This window comes from Trichechus manatus, unplaced genomic scaffold (assembly GCF_000243295.1).
Source record: "Trichechus manatus latirostris isolate Lorelei unplaced genomic scaffold, TriManLat1.0 scaffold00121, whole genome shotgun sequence".
NCBI lineage: Eukaryota > Metazoa > Chordata > Mammalia > Sirenia > Trichechidae > Trichechus > Trichechus manatus.
This window is the reverse complement of record NW_004444057.1, coordinates 1,420,278-1,441,951: the sequence shown is the minus strand read 5'-3', so window position 1 is coordinate 1,441,951 and position 21,674 is coordinate 1,420,278. Positions and strand designations below refer to the sequence as shown.

Genomic DNA, 21,674 nt, shown 5'->3' with positions numbered 1-21,674 from the left:
TGTCGATGTACTGCCGCAAACGTTTTTGAATGATCTTCCACAAAATTTTACTTGTGTGTGATATTAATGATATTGTTGATCCTTTCCACATTCTATTGGACCACCTTTCTTTGGAATGGGCACAAGTATGGATCTCTTCCAGTTGGTTGGCCAGGTAGCTGTCTTCCAAATTTCTTGGCATAGATGAGTGAGCACTTCCAGCCCTGCATCTGTTTGTTAAAACATCTGTTGGTACTCCGTTAATTTCTAGAGCCTTGTTTTTTGCCAATGTTTTCAGTGCAGCTTGGACTTCTTCCTTCAGTACCATTGGTTCTTGATCATATGCTACCTCCTGAGATGACTGAATGTCAACTAATTCTTTTTGGTACAGTACTCTGTGTATTCCTTCCATCTTCTTTTGATGCTTCCTGCATCATTCAGTATTTTGCCCACAGAATCCTTCAATATTGCAACTTGAGGCTTAAGTTTTTTCTTCAGTTCTTTCAGCTCGAGAAATGCCAAGCATATTCTTCCCTTTTGGTTTTCTAACTCCAGGTCTTTGCACATTTCATTGTTATACTTTACTTTGTATTCTAAAGCTACATCTTGAAATCTTCTGTTCAGTTTTTCCGCTTCGTCATTTCTTCCGATCGCTTTAGCTACTCAATGTTCAAGAGCAAGTTTCAGAGTCTCTTCTGACACCCATTTTGGTCTTTTCTTTCTTTCCTGTCTTTTTAATGACCTTTTGCTTTCTTCATGTATGATGTTTTTGATGTCATTCCACAACTCGTCTGGTCTTCGGTCATTAGTGTTCAAGGCATCAAATCGATTCTTGAGAGAGTCTCTAAATTCAGGTGGGTTATATTTTGATTCTCGTGTACTTGTTCTAATTTTCTTCAGCTTCAACTTAAACTTGCATATGAGCAATTGATGGTTTGTTTCGCCCCTGGCCTTGTTCTGACTGATGATATTGAGCTTTTCCATCTTCTCTTTTCACTGATGTAGTCGATTTGATTCCTGTGTATTTCATCTGGTGATGTCCACATGTATAGTCACCGTTTATGTCATAAAAAAAAGTTATTTGCAATGAATAGGTCATTGGTCTTGCAAAACTCTATCATGTGAAATTCTATCTATTCATGTTAAGATAGAATTTCAAAATTCTATATATTCATGTTAAGGAGTCACAATAACCCTGATAATCAAAACTGACAAAGGCATTCTAAGAATGGAAAACTTTAGGCTGTTCTCACTCGTGAATATAGATGCAAAAATCTTAAACAAATATTGGAAACTTATCCACTAACATCAGAATGGGGTGTTGGTGATCAGCTTGGTTTGAACTGGAAAGCCCAAACCACAACTTACCTACAGTCTTTTCCTGAACATCTGGAGAAATGTCATTTTTCCTGATTTTGCTAAGTTCGTTAATAAAAATATGAGCAAACCATCTTTAGAAATAGATAAATATATATACTTATGATATATATAAAATGATAAATGATAAAATTCTTAGCAAACAAGGAATAGAAAAGAATTTTCTTAATCTGAAAAAAGATATACCCCCCAAAATGAACTTTAGCAAATACTATTGTAGTGGGTTGAATAGTGTCCCCCAAAAAGATATGTCCAGTCTTAACCTCCAGTACCTAAGAATGTGATCTTATTTGGAAATTAGGTCTTTGCAGATGAAATTGAGTTAGGGATCTCAGGATAAGATTATCCTGGATTTCACTTAGGCCTTAAATCCAATGACTGGTATCCTTGTAAGAGAAAGGAGACGGAGATTTGCAACACAGACACAGAGAGGGGAAGGATGTGTGAAGGTAGAGGCAGAGATTGGAGTGATGAATCTACAAACCAAGGAACTCCAGGAATTGCCAGGAGCCACCAGAAGCTAGGGGACAGGCATGGAATGGTTTCGCCCTCTGAGCCTCCAAAAGGAACCAATCCTGCCAATACCTTAATTTCAGACTTCTGGACTTCAAAACTGTGAAAAAAATAGATTTCTACTGTTTTAAGCTACCCAGTTTGTGGTAATTTGTTACACCAGCCCTAGGAAATTAATCATACCTCATGGTGAAACATTGAAAGCTTCCCCTCTGAGGTTGGGACCAAGACAAGGACTCCTGCTATAGCCACTTCTTTTGTACTGCAGGTCCTAACCAGTGTAATAAGGCAAGAAAAATAAATGAAAGGTATAAAGATTGGAAGGGAAGAAATAAAACTGTTTATTCACAGATGATATGATTATCTAGGTAGGAAATCCTAAATAATCCACAATAAACTATTAGTATGATTAAGTTTAGCAAAGTTGATGCATAGGTTAATATACACAATTAACTTTGTTACAATAGTAACAAACAGGAAAATAAATGTGCAGAAAGATACAGTTTACAACAGCATAAAAAAAATCAAATTCCTTGGCACCAATCTAACAAAAAATGTGTAAGACTTCTGGGCAGAAAGGTGTAAGATCTTATTAAGACAAATGTAAAAAGACCTAAATAAATGAAGGGATATGCTATGATCATGAACTAGAAGATTCAATATTGTAAATATGTCAAGTCTTTCCAAAATGATCTATAGATTCAATGTAAACCAAATCCAGATCCCAGTTTTTGAAAACTGACAAGCTGATTCTAAAACTTATATGGACATTGAAAAGGTCAAGAATCTGTTGAAGAAGAACAAGGTGAGAAGACTTGTACTACTGAATATGAAGACTTATTATAAAACTATTTAAATTAAGATAGTGTTATCCTGGAAGAAAGATAGACAAGTAGACCAATGGAAGAGACTAGAGAGTCCATAAACCGATTCATATATATATGGACACTTACTCTATGATAGATAAGGCACTACAGAATTGTGGGTAATAGAACAGACAGACTTTTAATAAATGGTGCTGTGACAAGTGGATATCCATATGGAAAACAAACAAACAAACAAACAAACTGAATGTGACCCCTGCTTTACACTATACCCCAAAACAGCTTTACATACAACATGGATGAATCTCGCAAACATAAATTCGAGCAAAAGAATACATACCATAAGATTCCATTCATATAAGGTTAAAATAAAACTAAACTATAGGGTAAGAAATAAGGATTGTAGTTAATTTGAGAGGAGGAAAGTGTTAGTAATTTGCGGGGGTATAAGAAAACTTTTAGAGAGCTGATAATTCATTTCTTTACCTGGGGAGGGAAGTGGTTACATATGTATTTGCTTTGTGACAATTCATTGACCTGTACATTTATATTTTGTGCATTTTTCTTTATTTGTATTAATATTTCCAATAAAAATATTTTTTAAAAGCAGTTAGACAGTTAAGACATGTTCATTCATTCAACAAATATTAATGAGAAACGACTGTATATCAGGCATTGTACTAGATCTGGAGCATCAAAGGGGAATAAATATGTGAACCCTGCTCTTTTGGTGCTTACACTCTTTGTTAGTGGAGGCAGACAAAAGCAATTATAGTAATGAATAGAGAGACACGTATACAATCATCCAATGGGGTAAGTGCTGTGAGAGATACCCTTAGCTTGGTAAAAAGGGGAACTTTTTCTTTGTTGGGAGTGGGGCTGAGGGGGAAAACCATTAAATCCTTTACTGGACTAAAATAGTTCAGACATGTTCTGCCCACCCCTAAGACACGGCGGTTCCTTCTTTTATCTATAATAAAAGGTTCCGATGTAATTTTAGATCTACACGTAGCCAGGAATCCCATCTGCTTACACAGGGAAATTCTTGGCTTGAAAGTCAGGGCACCAGCTCCTAACGAAACCGTGAGACACTATTACTAGTTTTTAGTTAATTTAAAGGCTATTACTCTAAAATCAAAAAGTTCTTTTGAAGTCCTAATTCAAAAATCAATGAGTTTTAAAATAACTTTTTCCTGGTTATAAAATACTTACATGCTCATTGTGGAACATCTGGGAAATCAGAAAAATACAAAGAAAACAAAAATCTATAATTCCATCACCATAAAAAGACAAAAATCCGTTGCCGTCGAGTCGATTCTGACTCCTAGTGACCCTATAGGACAGTAGAACTGCCCCATAGTGTTTCCAAAGAGCGGCTAGTGGATTTGAACTGCTGACCTTCTGGTTGTCAGCCGAGCTCTTAACCACCGCGCCACCAGGGCTCCTCATTAACATAGCTACTGTAAATATTTTCGTACATTTCTTGCAATTTAAAAAAGTCTTTATTTCTTCACAGTAAAGATGAGAATTTTATGCAGTTTTACAATCTTTTTTCCATTAAAAAAATATATAATGGGCATTTCCCGGCTCCATCAAATAATCTTCCTACACATAGTTCTTAAGTCTGTGAAAATTCCATCTTACAGGTATACCTAAAATTCAGTTAGTCCACTTTGTTTTCACACGAAAGACTTCTATGTGGCCATGATTCTGGGCCTGTGTAGGTAATTGCTGCCGTGTATCAGTAAACAGTATAGATAAGTTCACAGAATCATCCCCTAAATGAAAAACACTCTACTCAAGTATTTAAAACCAAGTTAAAGTGTTTCCAGTGCAAAAGGAAATTCTTCCCAAATGTGAACCATCTCGATGAGAGGTAATCTTGCGGAATCTAGCGCAACCATTCAGGCGTCGCCAAAGTTCTGACAAGCGGCCAAAGTTTAGCTAAAGCTCTGTTGGAACACTGGGACCTGGCAGCGCTGGTGGAGGTTGCACAGTGGAAGCCTTCGGACATAGCCCGGCTTCGGCCCGCAGAGCCCCGTGAGTCCGCCACTTTCCGTCTGGATTTAATAGGCGCCAATGCAGTAATTCCCCGGATAGTCCCCCGCGCGTACCCCTCAGCTCCCAGGCTCCCTGCCTGAGCCTGGTGCGCTGAGCGCCGAGGATTCGCGCTTCTCTAGGGCGCAGCACCCAAGCAGCGCCAGCTTCCTCTCCGCCCTGACGCCCAGCGCAACCGCCTCAGGTCCAAAAGTCCGACCGGGACCCCGCCTTCTGCGCACGCCTCTCCGAGTCTCGCATTCGAGCCATGGGAGGAGCGCGTCCAGGATCTCCGCCCCGCCCGGGCCGCCCATCCCCATCCCCCTCAACCGGGAACGCGCAGGCCCAGCGACCGGGAGACCTGCCAACGGTCCCGGAGCTTGTGGTCGCGCCTGAGCCATTACCGCCACCGCCACCGCTAATCATGGGCCCGGGTCCCCGGTTGCTGCTACCCCTCGTGCTTTGCATGGGGCTCAGCGCGCTTGTGCCCTCTTCGAGGGCCTCGGGAGCCCGCAAGCGAGGCCCCTTGGTGACGGACAAGGTGACCGATCGGCGGGCAGCAACTTTCCCCTCACGCCGGCGGGAGTGGGGTGGGAGGTGCTTTGAGGGCTGGGATCTCTATCTCGGGGGGCAGCGAGGAGAGGGCTTCCCCGGGCGCAGAGGGACAGTAGGCAGCCGCGGGGTTAGGTGGGAGGGGGCTGCCAGCGCGCGGAGGGGCGGCGCTGTCTGGGGAGACTTCGGAGGTGCTGGGCTGAGTTCCAGCCCGCTCCGCCGCCGGCTGGTTGGACTCAGTCTCCTGGGTCTGTGGTCCGACGTGACCAGCCCGGGAACTAAGAGGGACTTCCGGAACCGGCGGGCCCTTGCTCCAGGAAGGAGACAGCCCGGTACTTCCTTCAGCGTGGCCGAACTTGCGAGCAGAAGCAGGTAGAATGTGGGAGGGACGGGGACAGGCGGCCGAGATGCTCTCTGAGCGGCAGGGTTGCAACCGGGCCGCCCGCCGCGGATGTCTCGGGACCCTGGTCCAGCCCCAAACGCGTGGGGCAGGGGGCGGGGGGGAGGAAGGGGGCGTCTGTATAGGGGTTAAGTGTCTCGCTCTAGTGAGTGGCTGTCCTCTCCTCCTCCTCTGTCTAGGAACTGTCGTCCTTCCCCAGGAGGGAGAGGTGTGTTCTTAGATTTCAGGTGCTGGTAGGCTGTACCATGGGCCTTTTTGCCTGTACCATGGGCCAGCTTTCAGTCTTTGCCGTGGACCACGTCTTTACAGCTTCGTACTTAACACCGCTTCAGTTCTGTTTTCAGCATATTTGCCCCGGATTAGAAGGTAATGGGAGAGTGCAGGAGGCAAGGAGAGTGAGAGAGAATGAGAGAATGATTTGGTGTCCTTGATCACCATGTCTAGAAAACCCACTGGGAGTAGTGCCTTGGAATCGGGTCATGGGAAGGGAGTAGAGGAGAGGGCAGCAGAAAGTGGTCTGAACTATCAGTGCGGTGTTTGCCAGTGGAAAAGGTGCTGTTGAACCAGCAGAATGCCTAAATCCTCTACTGCAGACCCCATCAAGTGGAGGACAATGGGGGTGAGTAGGGAGAGGTTAGAGGAGCCCTGGTGGCATACAGTGGTTAAAGTGCTTGGCTGCTAACCAAAAATGTTTCTAACTGATGAAGGAAGTTGCACACCTATATAGATTAATGACATTTAAAAACACCTGAAGGCTGAGAAAGCCAGCCTGGCAAAGATGTAGGAGGCAAGGGGAACTGCCTGTGTAAAGGCCTCCAGCCAGGAAAGCGACCAATGTGTTCAGAGAATGGAGAGAAGACTGGCGTAGCTTCTGTGCGGGGATGAGAAAGGAGGGTGGCTTGCCATGAGTTTGGAGGGGTGAGCAACAGCAAGATCATGCAGGTTCTTGGAGACCACAGCTAGGGGTGTGGGTTTTGAGGCCATGGTAAGGAGTGTGTGTCCTATTCTAAGTGCAGTTGGAACTGATGAAAGGTTTTAAGCATGGAAATGACATGGTCTCATATATACTTTTATAAAATTACTGTGTTCGCCCAGTGGAGGCCATTCAGGGCTACATAACAGTCCAGATGATAGTGGCTTGGATTAAGGGGGTAATTGTGTAGACAGGAGCAGGAGCTGGATTTGAAATATACTTTGGAGGTAGAACTGACAGGACTTGACGGTTTGGATAGGGGGTGAGGGGATGGTTTAGATAGGGGGTGAGGGAAATGGAGTAGGGTTTCCAGATAAAATACAGGATTCCCAGTTAAATATGAATTTAAGATAAACTATGAATAATTTTTTAAAAAATTATAAGTATGTCCCTTGCAATATTTGGGGACAAACTTCGCTTGAGAAGCTGTTTAAAAAAACTAATGCAGCAACCCACCCTGGGCAATTAAATCACAATCTCTGGACCCGAGGCCCAGTATCTTATCTTTGTAAAGTTTTCTGCTGATTCTAATGGACAGCCTGGTTGGGAACCACTAGAAGAAGAGGCTAAGAGAGGAGGAGGCTGGGGGCTGGGCTGACTGCTGGGAGAGGGAAAAGTCGAGCATCCGAGGCGAGGTCTAGGACACTATCACTGAGGCGGGGTTTACATGTGCTCTACTCTCGGAATTGCCACTGGACAGGTCTCCTTTTTTTCCAAACATATTTATCCAATTGCAAAAGCTAATTGTGTATGTGAACCTTCTACAGATTTGGCTGTGTTGGATTACCTTTTCAGTGAACTCTTTCAAACAACTAAATCCATTGGAAAATGAAGACATTAAAATTATTTCTCTGAGAACAGAAAAGCAGTTTAATTGGCCTCTGCTCTATTGTTTGCCCCAGCAGAGTCCTTCCCTCTACTTCTGATTTCATTTAAAAATAAGTATCTGTAAATAAGAGAGACGTGAGGTGCTGTTCTCTCAGAAGGGCCCTTATGTGGCACTAATCTCGATCACTTATCCCACTGCAGGGTTAACCTGGCAGCCTCCTGCTCAAGCCATAGAGACTCAGGTGGGGCTCTGGCTCATTAGACTCAGATCCGCTGAACTGGCGTGTGAAGCCCTATGTTTCCCAGAAAATGCCAAATGCAGGGTCAGGCACGGAGAGTGAACAAAATAGCACTGCCATCTTTCCAGCTGTATCCACGGATCACAGCTTGCAAGCACTTTGTATAGGATGTAATGGCCAAGAGGCCACGGCTGGGTGACTTGGGCAAGTTAGCTAGTTTCTGAGGCTCAGTTTCCTCTCCTGGAGCTCAGAGTTTAATTAACTTGCCCAAGGTCCCATGGCCAGTAAGAGTGGAGCTAGGTTTGAGAATAGCTTCCTTGATATCACAGCTCCTGTACTTGGTGTCTTCCTAGTTACTTTGGAAATGGAAGTAGGACTAACCCTATAAGGTTTGGATCAGGCTGTGTGAGTGCCTCTTTCCTCTTCTCCTTCCCTTCCCACACCTCTAGGACCCCATACTTTTCAATGACTTTCAAGGGCAGCCTCCAGGGAAAAAACCGAGGTGTTGACTTCTGTGCCCCCCACCTCCTGCCAAAGTGCAACATGGAATCCAATTACCACTTCTTCCAGGAATCCCACCCTGATCCCTACAGATAATTACCAGCCCTACCAGCCCTAACCATGACACTTATCTGTACTTGTCTTCTTATAAGACCCGATTCCCCCTTATATTACAGCTATTTGTATATGTGTTTTTTTTCTTCTGTTGGACTGTCAACACCATGAGGGTAGGAGTGATGTAGCCCTGCTCCATGACCCCACACAGGGCCTTGTTCACAAGGGCATTCAGTTCAGTCAGAGATGAATATCATAGTGAGAGGGCTTGCCTGGCAGCCACCTTGGGCCCTCCCTCACCTCCTGTCTGCTCTGGTCCTTATTTAGTAGCAGTTGGCATTGACATGCTTGTGCCAACGTTGTGCTGGGCACTGGGAATCTGAAGACATCTAGTCCTGCCTAGACTGGGAGATTAAATCACAGTTTAACTGGAGGTAGCCTTGGGGTGAAATTCTGGCTGTCACACTCCTCGCTGGGAAACCTTGGTAAATCACCTAACTTTCCTAATCCCCACCTTACTCGTATGTAAAGGATGTGGTGATGATTCATTACATAGATAATGTGGTTGAAGCACATTGAGAGTCTACTAGCTAATTCATGTTCCTTTCTGTTCCTCTTTCCCCTCCTCCTTCTTTTAAAAGCCTCTCCCCTCTGCCTCTACCTTTTATGCCCTCAGTCACCACCCTTTGGCAGGCCATTATGACTTCATTCTTAAACTAAGGTAAGAGACTCCAGATTCTCTTTCTCCCCCATTTGAGTAGTATTCCCAAAGCCTTGCTGGGTCCTGCTCTTGCCCTGCTCTCTGGACCTCTTAGGCAGGCACCCTTCCACCTTCTGGAACTGGTGGAGGTCTCCCTTCCAGCCTCATCTGCCTCCACCCGCTTTGGGCTGTGGTCACAGGGGCTGCATTGCTTCTCTGCACACAGATCACACTACCTGCCTTGGTGCTTGGGTTCTGCCTCACATCTCACCTTCTCCATGATGCCTTTCCTCACCCCTTAACATTCCTCCAGGTCTGTATACAAGGTTCTTGGGGCATCTGTCACATGCTGCCTGTACTACACTTGTTTATTGTCCTATCTCTTTATTTGAAGCTACTTGAGGACAAGGGGAGCCCTGCTGGTGCAGTGGTTAAGAGCTTGGCTGCTAACCAAAAGGTCGCCAGTTCAAATCCACTAGCCTCTTCTTGGAAACCCTATGGGGCAGTTCTACTCTGTCCCGTAGGGTCACTGTGAGTTGGAATCGACTCGACGGCAATAAGTTTTTGTTTTTTTTTTTTTTGAGGACAGGGACTCACTTGCACAGCTAATGCCCCTCACATTCCACAGGTTTTTGATAAATACTTGTCGAATAAATAAGCTTTGATTTTATCATTCCCATTAGAGTTGGAAAAACTGAACGGCTGTTGTATTTTCTTATACTCACACATGAAGTTGAAGATTCTCGTATCAGGGCACTTGCTCTTTGGAAAAAAATACGTGTGCTGTTGTTGTTAGGTGCTGTCGAGTCGATTCCAACTCAGCAATCCCATGTGACAGTAGCCTGTTCTTGTTAGGTGCTGTCGAGTCGATTCCGATTCATAGCAATCCCATGGGACAGAGTAGCTTGTTGTTAGGTGCCAACGAGTTGGTTCCGACTCATAGCGACCCTATGTACAACAGAACGAAACACTGCCTGGACCTGCACCATCCTTAAAATTGTTGTTATGTTTGAGCCCATTTGTTGCAGCCACTGTGTCAATCCGTCTTGTCAAGGGTCTTCCTCTTTTTTGCTGACCCTCTACTTTACCAAGCATGATGTCCTTCTCCAGGGACTGCTCCCCCCGATAACATGTCCAAAGTATGTGAGACAAAGTCTTGCCATCCTCACTTCCAAGGAACACTCTGGCTGTACGTCTTCCAAGACAGACTTGTTCATTCTTCTGGCAGTCCAGACAGAGTAGCTAGGTCTGTGTAAAATAAGTAAGACTTTTATTGAAGAGTCATGCTGAATGAGAGGCACTTTTTCTTCATGTTCTCATGCTGCTCTCCCAGATTTTATTCTCTTCGTCTTCTAAAAACTCACAGGCTTCATTTTCTCTTCTTTATTTTAAACATCTGGAATACTTTCCTAGTGTCTTACATAATGTTTCTCTAATACGTCCCTGATTCTCTTAGCGGGTGCTGGTCCATTACTGCCTGTTACTGAATTTACACCTCGGTTTGGAAATCCCTTTGGAGAGCCCGCATCTCTGTGGCACCAGTTCTGCACTGACCAGGCTTGTGCTGAGGCATTTCCTGTCCCCAAGCCACTGGTGAGCTGTTCTCTGCTGGGTTGCCTCATCTCAAGGGCAAGGTCCTTTATGCATTCTGGAAAGCTTGACTAAGTAAATAATAATACAATTTGTGCTGCGTTGGCCATGTAAAAATTGTAAAATGCCACATGGAACACTAAATATCACATCATCCCATGACAGACGTACTGATGTATTGGCAGACACTCTTGTCTTCAGCTAAAGCTTGACAGTCTTTACTTAGTGATTTTTCCAAACTGTAAGACCTCTTTTTTCTTTGACAACCCTTCTTATGTTTTTTAAAGCCATTTCTTGAATGTCTTTTTTTTCACTCATTCAAACAGTACCTCGGTTCATATAACCTAAACTTGCTTTAGATTTGACTCCATGGCCTTTTCAAGCGTTCTGTCTCAGAATCATCTTAACACAGTGATTTGTGAAGCAAAATGTGCATAATTTCTTTTTAGATGAAACAGTACAAAAAAAAAAAAAAGAAGTCCAAAGAGAACTTTTAAGTAAGTGACTCACACTCACTTCTTGAATATGTGTTCTCTTTTTCTGCTCTAAAATGTTAGAACAATTCTACTTCTGTAACTTTGGTGGGAACGTGACAACTAAACTCAGTGTCTAGTTTTACAGGGTAGATGGTTTTGTCAGGCCCCGAGTGTAATGTTTGTTGTACGTTGGATGAGGATGGGGACTTGCTGCCTTACTGTGCTTGGGAGTGAGTGGCAGGCCTTTTGAAGGACTGTTGTGTTGTAATCATCTTTTGTGGTCCCCTTGACAGCAGACATCTATTGAGAACTCACTGGGAATTTGGCACTGTTCAGAGTTACAAAAAAATAAATAAATCTGTATGGTTAGTCTACTTTTTTCCTCACCATTTTTTTCTCCTGCTGAAATTAGAGAGCGTTAGCTTTTAAAAGAGCAGCCATTTCCACTTTAACCTTCATCCACAAAGCTGGAAAACTGGAAGTAGCAGCAGTGTTTGTCTGGGGCGTCTGTGCAGGGGGAGTGGAATTCTTGAAGATTTTGTTGGCTGACTCTGGCAGTATTGAATCAAACGTGAAACCCAATACCTCATACAGTGCCTGGCCCATAGGTGGTGCCCAGTAAATATTTGTTGAGTGAATATTTGTGAGTGAAATGAACTCACAAAATTATTTTTGATCTCCTTTAGTTTATACCGTGATCCTTCATGACTCGTTATAAAATACTGGTGGGCAAGGCTTTTGTGTATGCTTTGATTCTCAGATTTTAACTTTTGACATATCTTGTATATGTGGCTCTTCAGGATATAACCTTTCTCTCTTTCAACTATGTGCAGGTCTTCTTTGATGTAAGGATTGGAGACCAAGATGTTGGCCGAATTGTGATTGGCCTGTTTGGAAAAGTTGTGCCCAAGACCGTGGAAAATTTTGTCGCTCTGGCAACAGGAGAGGTACGTCTCAATTTATTTCCTTTAACTGTTCACAAAATTGGATCTTCCTTCTTTTAATCCACATAGAAAGATATCTGTTGGGAAAATAAGTATTAAATTGATAGTTGAGATGAACCTGTGACATCATATTTTATTTATTTTCCTATAAAATCTGTATTTACAAAATATTAGGCTTCTAGAAATTGAGGGAAACAATCATTAAGTGAAAATGCAGATTGCGCTCTCTTTTTTTTTTATTCACTTTAATACCTTACTTCCATGGTTTATTACTTCCTATGTATTTCCTTACTGCCATAGATTATTATTATGATTATTATTATTATTGATCAGCTAATGATAAATTTCTATCAGTAAATCATTGCTGGGACCTAATCAAATTCTGTAGATATTTTGTTTAATTTTCTCGTTTTGTCATTTCCAGATAAACACTGGGGTTTATCTTTCAGTGTGGGTTATATCTACTTATATATTCAATTGAAATAATCTCTTTAGAAAGGATATGGATATAAAGGAAGCAAATTTCATCGGGTCATCAAAGATTTCATGATTCAAGGAGGAGACTTCACTGCTGGAGATGGCACTGGTGGTAACATTTCCTCTTGCTTTTCTCCTTTTCCCTTTTACCAGGTTGAACCTAAGATTAAGCCATATGTTAACCCAGACTCAGTTCCCAGCTTTAAGGAACAAAGTCATAAAGACAACTAATTATTTAAGAGGGATAGGGTTTTGGGGGCCTCGTCCACCAAAATCTTGGTAGGTATCAATAAGTGAGGCTTCCAAATTTTATTTTATTTTTATGTATTTATTTTTTCTGCTGCAGAAAAATTACTGTTTTTTCCTTTTCTTTTAAATTGTGCTTTAGGCGAAAGTTTACAGCTCAAGTTAATTTCTCATACAAAAATTTATACCATATTGTTATGTGACATTAGTTGCAATCTCTATAATGTGACAGCACACTCCCCCTTCCCACCCAGGGTTTCTTGTATCCATTCAACCAGTTCCTATCCCTTCCTGCCTTCTCATCCTGCCTCTGGACAGGAGCTGCCCATTTGGTCTCGTGTGTCTGCTTGAACTAAGAAGCACACTCTTCACGAGTGTTATTTTATGTTTTATAGTCCAGTCTAATCTTTGTCTGAAGACTGGACTTCGGGAATGAATGGTTTCAGTTCTGGGTTAACAGAGCATCCGGGGGCCATGGCTTCAAGGGTTCCTCCAGTCTCAGTCAAACCATTAAGTCTGGCTTTTTTTTACTAGAATTTGAGTTTTGTACCACACTTTTCTCCTGCTCTGTCAGCAACCCTTTGTTGTGTTCCCTGTCAGGGCAGTCATTGGTGGTAGTCAGGCATCATCTAGTTCTTCTGGTTTCAGGCTGATGGAGTCTCTGGTTTATGTGGCCCTTTTGTCTCTTAGGCTAATATTTTCCTTGTGTCTTTGGTGTTCTTCATTCTCCTTTCCTCCAAGTGGGTTGGGACCAACTGATGCATCTTAGATGGCTGCTCGCAAACTTTTAAGACTCCAGACAACACTCACCAAAGTGGGATGCAGAACATTTTCTTATAATCTTTGTTATGCCAAAAGACCTAGGTGTCCCCCAAAGTCATGGTCCCCAGACTCCAGCTCTAGCTACTCTGTTCCTCAAAGTGTTTGGCTGTGTTCAGGAAACTTCTTAGCTTTTGCTTTAATTCAGTTGTGGTGAGTTCCCCTGTTTTGTGTGTTGTCCTTCCCTTCCCCTAAGATGATTCTTGTCTACTATCTAGTTAGTGAATTCCCCTCTCCTTCCCTCCCCACCCTCGTAACCATCAAAGAATGTTTTCTTCTATGTTTAAACCTTGTCTTGAGTTCTTATAATAGTGGTCTCATACAATATCTGTCCTTTTGCGACTGACTAATTTCACTCAACATAATGCCCTCCAGATTCATCCATGTTGTGAGATGTTTTGCGGATTCATCATTGTTCTTCATCGTTTCATATTATTCCATTGTGTGTATGTACCATAATTTGTTTATCCATTCGCCTGTTGATGGGCACCTAGGTTGTTTCCTTCTGCTATTGTGAGCAGTGCTGCAGTGAACATGGGTGTGCATATATCTATTCATGTGATGGCTCTTATTTCTCTAGGATATATTCTAAGGAGTGGGATTGATGGATCGTATGGAACTTCTATTTCTAGCTTTTTAAGGAAGCACTAAATCAATTTCAAAAGTGGCTGTACCATTTTACATTCCCACCAGCAGTGCATAAGTGTTCCAGTCTCTCCACAATCTCTCCAACATTTATTATTTTGTGGTTTTTGGATTAATGCTAGCCTTGCTGGGGTGAGATGGTGTCTCATTGTAGTTTTGATTTCATTTCTCTAATGGCTAGAGGCTTCCTAATTTTAAATGGTATTGTTTTGGTGTTCATTGTCTTTCCATAGTGGAGATATTAATTTGGTAGAATATTTTGTAGTCATTAAAATGCTAGACTACTAGTTTGTAGCAATACAGAAAATTTGTGCACTGGGAAGGCAGCTAAAATGTGGATGTTGGTGGAACAGGACTGGGGGGTCTCATGCTAGAATGACAAGACTAGTGTTTAGGTGGCAGGATTGCAGGTGAACTTCCCCTCTTCTTTCAAAAGTGTCTTTCATTTTGTTGTCAGCCTTTTCAATAATTTTTTAAAAAATTAAAAATAGTTGTGTTGTCAAAATTCTAATATAAACATACAACTCCAATTGATTGAATGGCTTCTTATATACAAAGTTAGAGTTCCATAAAGTATAAATGGTTAGTCCCCTCATTGAGGATTATTGCTGTACCGAGTTCTTTGGACTATTTTCCATCAGAAATGCGGTAAGCTCTTTTCCTGAGCACACACTGTATATGTAACTACCCAGACTTAAGATTTCTAATTCAGCAAGTACTGGTTTTGGAGAATATTAGATTGCTAACTTTTTAAAGGCTCATCTAGGCCATTTTTAAGCACTTTTTACATTTTATGTTTATTGCAATGATTTAATTGTAACAATAATTGTTAGCTGCTGTTGAGTCAGTTGCCACTCATGGCGACCTCATGCATACAGAGTAGAACTGCTCCATAGGGTTTTCAAGGCTATGACCCTTCAGAAGCAGATAGCTGGCTTCTGAGGTACCTCTGGATGGGTTCCATTACAACCTTTTGGTTAGTAGCCCGGCTCTTAACCATTGCCCCCCACCCCAGGGACTCCATAATAACAATGTTGTTGTTGTGTGCCGTAGAGTCAATTCTGACTCATAGTGACCCTACAGGACAGAGTAGAACTGCCTCATAGGGTTTCCGAGGCTATAGTCTTTACGGAAGCAGACTGCTGTATCTTTCTCCAGCACAGTGGCTGGTGGGTTTGAACCTCCCACCTTTCAGTTAGAAGCTGAGTGCTTTAACCACGTACCACCAGGGCTCCTTATAACAAAAATAGCTACCATTAAAGGCTTCAATTTGCCAGGCACTTCGTAAAGATTACTTTTAGTTCTTGCAAAAATTTAGAGGGGTGTGGAATGGAGCAGAGAAATGTATTCAGGTTATTTTGGTTAACGGGGTTTACTGAGGATGCTCAGGGAAGCAACCCCAGCTGCACAGCCAGGTCTCACAGGAAAACCCTGCAGCTTTACTACCTGTCCCCTCAGTACCAGCATCCCACCTTCCTACCGTAGAGCTCAGTTGGAATGGTGTTTGAGCTTTCTCTGTCCTCTTTTCTGCTATTCTCTCTCTCCCTTTCCTGCCCTATGTGGGTGTGTCTTGAGTTGAAATTGTCTGAGTTTTGGAGAGAGGACCTTTTGGGTCATTTGCATGTGGCCTAGACCACACTGTGGCGCAGAGCACGCCTGCCAGGCTACCTCCTATGTCACTGACCAACCTGCTATAAATTACTTGCCTTTGGTATCCACTTCTGGTTTCTCCAGCTGAGTCAGGTTTTTGTGATTAGCAACCAGTGGGTAAGGAGTCCCACAAAAGGGGATGGGTATAAAGGGCTCTCTGAGGTGCTTGAGAAGGGGGCAGGAACCTCTCATGCTGTCTACTGTTGTTTTATGGGAAAATGTGTTCTGTTGTACCTGCTGCTTTGCTAGATCTCCAGACACACACCTCCCTTTGGTTCTTCTGTTCGAGGTTCACTGGGGGCTCCCAGTCGTAATCACCCAGTGTGTCCTGAAGTTGTTGTTCCTAGTGACTTTTAGTGCTGAGGCAGGGAAGAGCACCAGCTTCAGAGTCAGGAAGTCAGATGTCCACACTCTGCTGTGGTATTTTCAAGTATTGTAGCCTGTGTTCCCATTGCAAAATGGGATTGACAGTGCCCGTTCTGTAGGGTTGTTGTGCACTTAGCTAAGGGTGTCTATTAAGTGCTTGGTGTACCCTGGCTGGGTGTGGAGGTAGGACTGGCCCATCACACCTGAACTCAGCACACCTCCAGGACAAGTGACCTACACCCCAGGACAGAGACTGAGCTAGCAGGATGGCTCGCCTATCTTTCCATCTGGCGGTAGGATGTCATCTTGCTCATCAGATCTTTCTCATTTCGGAGTAAAATCATTGACCCGCGTGATCAAGGTTTGGCCCTTAGTTTGAGGGCAGAGGGTATCCTGACACCATGTGCCATATATAAGGCTTTTTACTTATTTGTTTCAGACCCTGGTGCCCTGCTTCGTTAAGGAGTTAAATTTATCCTCTCCCTTCATACGTCCTTATTTTTGCTTATCTTTTCCCCATCCCCACCTCCTACAGGGTTCTATTAACAGATTCCACTAAAGCCTGTGTTTCCCTTTGAAGAGTCTGTGTTCATTTGACATCTGTTGACTCTCTTCCTTCTTCTTTGGTCTTACCAGGTGTTAGCATTTATGGTGAGACATTTCCAGATGAGAACTTCAAGCTGAAGCATTATAGCATTGGGTGGGTCAGCATGGCCAATGCTGGGCCCGACACCAATGGCTCTCAGTTCTTTATCACCTTGACCAAGACCTCCTGGTTGGACCGCAAACATGTGGTATTTGGAAAAGTCCTTGATGGGATGGTAACTTGATGTATTTTTTTTCTCTTTCAAAGCACTGTATTTATTTTAATCTTAAAATGTGCTCCCTAGAAATCCATTATTATACCCTAACTGGCCTCTTCAAAGGTGAATAAATTATATAGGGTATGGTAAATTATATATGGCATTTTATATGTGTGTGTGTGTGTATTCTTTTTTTTTTTTTTAATTGTTAGGATTGTTGGAGCAGAAGTTAGGGACTCAATATGGAGAAGTTGAGTACGTAAGTTAATTTATCTCACTACTTGATGGAAATGAAAAGCCTTTTTAAATGTAACCAAATAAAGCCAGAGCCTCGTGTGGTTCAGTCCAAACTCAAGTAACATTCAAAGACATATAATCTAGCAACCAAAAATTATTAAAGAGAATTCATACCTATGCTGGCATATCTCGAAGAATATTAAAGGGGCCCCATTCATAACCCATAGGAATAGTCCTTAAAATTTCTCATTCCCTTTCACTCTCAACATTTTTCCTCCTGCCTGAAGTAGCTCTCTCAGCCTGTAACCTGACAACTGTAAAGTCTGCCCAACCAAGCCTGGACTGTACTTGACTCCCTTGCCCTCTCAAATTTCATCTCGTTTTGTTTTCATGTGACTTATTTTGCCTCCTTCATCCAAACGTACATAAACAAATTTTACTCTTTATAATTCTTCAACAACTTCTACTTGCTATTCTGATTCTATCCAACAAAAAGCCAGGAACTGAGGTGGTAGATTCAGAACCTTCCTTAACAAGGCGAGGTAGTATTCAGACTGAGTCGTCAAAGACAGAATTCTCCTTAGCAAGTGGAAGAGAAATGCGACTAACACCTATCACTTAATATCTCGTTACATCCCATCACAACAGAGACATACCCATACTCTCAGCCATAATTGTCCTCAGAAGAATCTATTCTTAACTAGTAACAAATGCCAGCACTCCTCGAGTCTCGTATTGAACTTTGCTTTTGAAATGAGTTAAAGATGGGTATGCATGTGTTAAATCAGTCTGGGTTCTGGACCATTGGACATAATCAGGTTTTAAATAGTTTGAATGTAAATGAATTATTTCATTCATTCATTTAATAAGTACTTTTTTAGTACAACACCATGCTATGCTGTAAGAAAAATCAAGAGTACAAGTTGTTTATTTTCCTCTTCTGGTCATGGTTTTATGTCTGCTTATCCTCTAGATCTTATATCTTATTGCCCTTCCTGCACCACCTTCCTTCCACCCATAGTTATGCATCCAGGGAGAACTGCTGCCTGGTCGAAGAGGAAGAGTCCTTAACCTTTTATGGGTCAAGACTCCTTTGAGAAACTAATGAAAACTGTAGGCTTTCTGTCCAGGAAACAGTGACAAAAAGTGTGTGTGTGTGTTTCATAGTTGCAAGGAGTTTGAAGAATCTTCTGAATTCCTCCCCTTGATCTTCCACAGATGATCAGGGTTGCCTTTTAACAATACAGGTGTCTGGGCCTCACCTCAGACATAGCAAATTAGAACCTCTAAACGTGGGCCCACAAATAGGCGTTTTTAAAGAAGTACCACAGCTAATTCAGATGTGTAGCCACTGCTTTAGGTGCTCACACACACAACCTATGTAGAAATATACATCATTATCAGAAGAACCTTGTCCTTTATCCTAAATTAACCTGAGTCCAGCCAGAGACTGAATTAGTTGGCCCTATGTCCAAGGCACTTAGATGCTGTGTTGCTATGTTTGTCTCAACCCTGTTTGGGAAACCCATCAAAAGCCTACTTTTTTAGTCTGATCAATTCTCCCTCACTCTGTGTGAAATATAAGGTGGTACATGGGCTTCTAAAATCCTCCAGAGTAGAGAAAGGGGCCTTTACTCTGCTGTGGGTTTGGGGTTACATTAGTATCGGACGCAACCTATAGATTAATGGCTTGGATCAACTTTAAAATGGGCAGACCAGAACTAGGTCTACCTCTGCTTCCTGGCCCATTTTATTATGCCTGTACCTGTTATAGACTGGAGCTGCAATGGTCTCAAATTCCATATGAACTCTTACACTGAGTTGTAACCGGTGAGCAGAAATATCTTTTATTACAACTAGGTGTTTACACAAAAATTTCTTTTTAAGAATATAAACTGCTTATAAAAAAGAAGTGAGGGAATACACCTATATGTTCTCTGAGGAGCAAGGTAATGGGGGAATTTTATTCTACTATACATATTTTCTGAATGTTCTAAGTTTCTCATAGTTAGCTTGCGTGGTTTTTGTAGTCATAAAGAAACTTATTTTGCACTTGGGCTTTCTGACTTGACATTGATTTTACCTTTCGATTGCCGTAGCTGCTGGTCACAGTTGAACCCTGCGTCTCCTCTTTTCTCACCAGACAGTGGTACACTCCATAGAACTTCAAGCAACTGATGGGCACGACCGTCCACTCACGGACTGCTGGATTGTCAACAGTGGCAAGATAGACGTGAAAACGCCCTTTGTGGTTGAAGTCAGTGACTGGTGACACAACTCTGCTCTGGCGGGTGTGGGAGTGGATCTTTTGATTCTTCAAAGTTACTGCTTTGCTTTGTTTTTCTACTTTCTTTTCATTTTCCACCCCACATCACAGGAACATTATAAAAATCAACCACTCAAAGCTGGGGTTGCATGAATTTTAGTAAATCACTTGTTTAGAGACTTTGTGCTTAAAGGACATATCCCCTCCCCCAGTGGTGCTATTTTTAAAGTAGAAAACTTTGTATTGACAATTTCTTTTTAAGAACACTGTCATTATTTTGCTGAACTCATTGTGTTTCCTATGTTGGGCTGTTCTGAAGATTTGTCTGAAAAAGATGAAGACATGAAGTTTATTATTTTGTATTCAAACAACTTCTTTTCAGAGAGAGGGAAAATTGATTAATATAATCTGATACAGATCATGGGAATTTTTATCTGATAGAAGGTACTTTGGTGTTCTCTATATTAAATACTTTTTATATGGATCAACTCTTTTTGCAAGACTTTGCTTTTAAAATGCTTTTAAAAATTAATGTACAAAAATGAAGACACTCTAATGATAAAAATAACAGATTAAAGAGAGTTTTATAAATCAAAATACTAACACAGTTTGATAATTTGGAATGGGAATGTACAGAAACTATGTCCATTCCTATCCCAGATACATAAACTGATTATTCACCAATTTTTACGCAATGTAACATCTTTAGAAAGCTCCCTTGAGACCAACTGCAATAGTAAGGAATTTTTTTCTCATTTACATAATGGAGTTTAAGACTTGGGCTGTATTTAAACTAGATAACCAAGCCCATTGCCGTCGATTCTGACTCATACGGACCCTGTAGAACAGAGTAGAACTGCCCCATAGGGTTTCCAAGAAGCAGCTGGTGAATTTGAACTGCCAACCTTTTAGCAGCTGTAGCTGGCTGTAGCTCTTAACCACTGTACCACCAGTGCTCCTTAAACTAGATAGGAGGGTGAAAGCCTGTTGTAGCCTTGTTGTAACATACCTGGCTGTAACAGAGTGTACTTTGAACTCCGTTCAAATGGTAAGTCCCTAGGGTGCAGTTAAGAGCTTGGCTACTAACTGTAAGGTTGGCAGTTCGAATCCACCCAGAGGTGCCTTGGAAGAAAGTCCTGGCAGTCTGCTTCCAAAAGATCACATCCATCGAAAACCTTATAGAATGTAGTTCTACTCTGAAATACATTGGATCTTCATGAGTCAGAATCAATTCAGTGGCAACTGATTGGTTTTTTGTTTTGGTTTTATCTGATAGAAAATGGTCCGTTGCTTCTCCCCAAGGAAGGCATGCAATGAGGCTTCAAAAAGAATCCATCTCTTGAGGTGTAGTCTAAGAAAACTGCCTGAGTGTGAGATGAAATGGACATTCTTGCTGCTCATGGGAGTGTAAATCACTACAGCCCTCTTGGAGAGCAGCTGGTTAATTTTTCCCAACAAATTTTCTGTTGAAGGTCTTTGATATGCCTGGTTCCAGTTTGAGTTTGGGGGATATAGCAGTGAACAGTGAGGAAAGGGCCTCATGAAGCTTACCTTCTAGTGGGGAAGTCAGAGAATAGACAAGTAAATAAATAAAAAGCATGATGAGTGCTGTGAAAAACATGCATTGTGTTTGCTGGAGAGGCCTGGGAGGCCCTTAGATTGGCCAAGGAAGGCCTCCTCAAGGGATGGCACTCAAGGGGAGGCCTGGAGGAAGAGTAGGAGTTGGTCAGGCCACATCTGCAAGGAGAGGCCTTCTAGGTGAATGGAACAGAAAGTACAGGGTCCTGAGGTAAGAATGAGTGGGTTCCAAGGCAGAAAAGAAAGTCAGCCTGGTGAGCAGCGGGGTGAGGCCAGAGAAGTAAGGTTAGACTCCACCGTTTCAGGCTTGGCATGCCAGAGTAAACCTCAAACCAAAGCTGGTGCCACCGAGTTGATTCTGACTCATTGTGACCCTATATAACAGAGTAGAACTGCCCCACAGGGTTTCCAAAGAGCAGCTGGTGGATTTGAACTGCCGACCTTTTGATTAGCAGCCCAAGCTCTTAACCACTGCACCACCAGCACTCCATGCCAGAATAAGGCATCCTTATTTTATTCAAAGTACAATGAGGAGCTACCAGTTTTAATCTGGGGAGGGGCATGATGTGATCTGCATTTGAGAAAGATTATTTTGCCAGC

The 21,674-nt window shown here is 42.4% G+C and overlaps 1 protein-coding gene across 1 annotated transcript; it reads left to right on the top strand.

Moving 5' to 3' along the window:
* The first annotated feature begins 5,072 nt into the window (after nt 1-5,072).
* Nucleotides 5,073-19,522, top strand: PPIC (peptidylprolyl isomerase C). The gene is made up of 5 exons (XM_004384277.2): nt 5,073-5,271; nt 11,877-11,990; nt 12,483-12,576; nt 16,827-17,011; nt 19,374-19,522. Exons 1-5 carry the CDS (start codon nt 5,155-5,157, stop codon nt 19,500-19,502), a joined length of 639 nt encoding a protein of 212 aa, XP_004384334.1. The 5' UTR covers nt 5,073-5,154; the 3' UTR covers nt 19,503-19,522.
* Nucleotides 19,523-21,674: the final 2,152 nt, after the last annotated feature.

Coding starts and splice junctions, on each gene's coding strand:
- PPIC (XM_004384277.2), top strand. CDS start 5,155: ATGGGCCCGGGTCCCCGGTTGCTGCTACCCCTCGTGCTTTGCATGGGG. Junction 5,272..11,876: donor GCCCCTTGGTGACGGACAAG/GTGACCGATCGG, acceptor AACTATGTGCAG/GTCTTCTTTGATGTAAGGAT. Junction 17,012..19,373: donor GAAAAGTCCTTGATGGGATG/GTAACTTGATGT, acceptor TTTTCTCACCAG/ACAGTGGTACACTCCATAGA.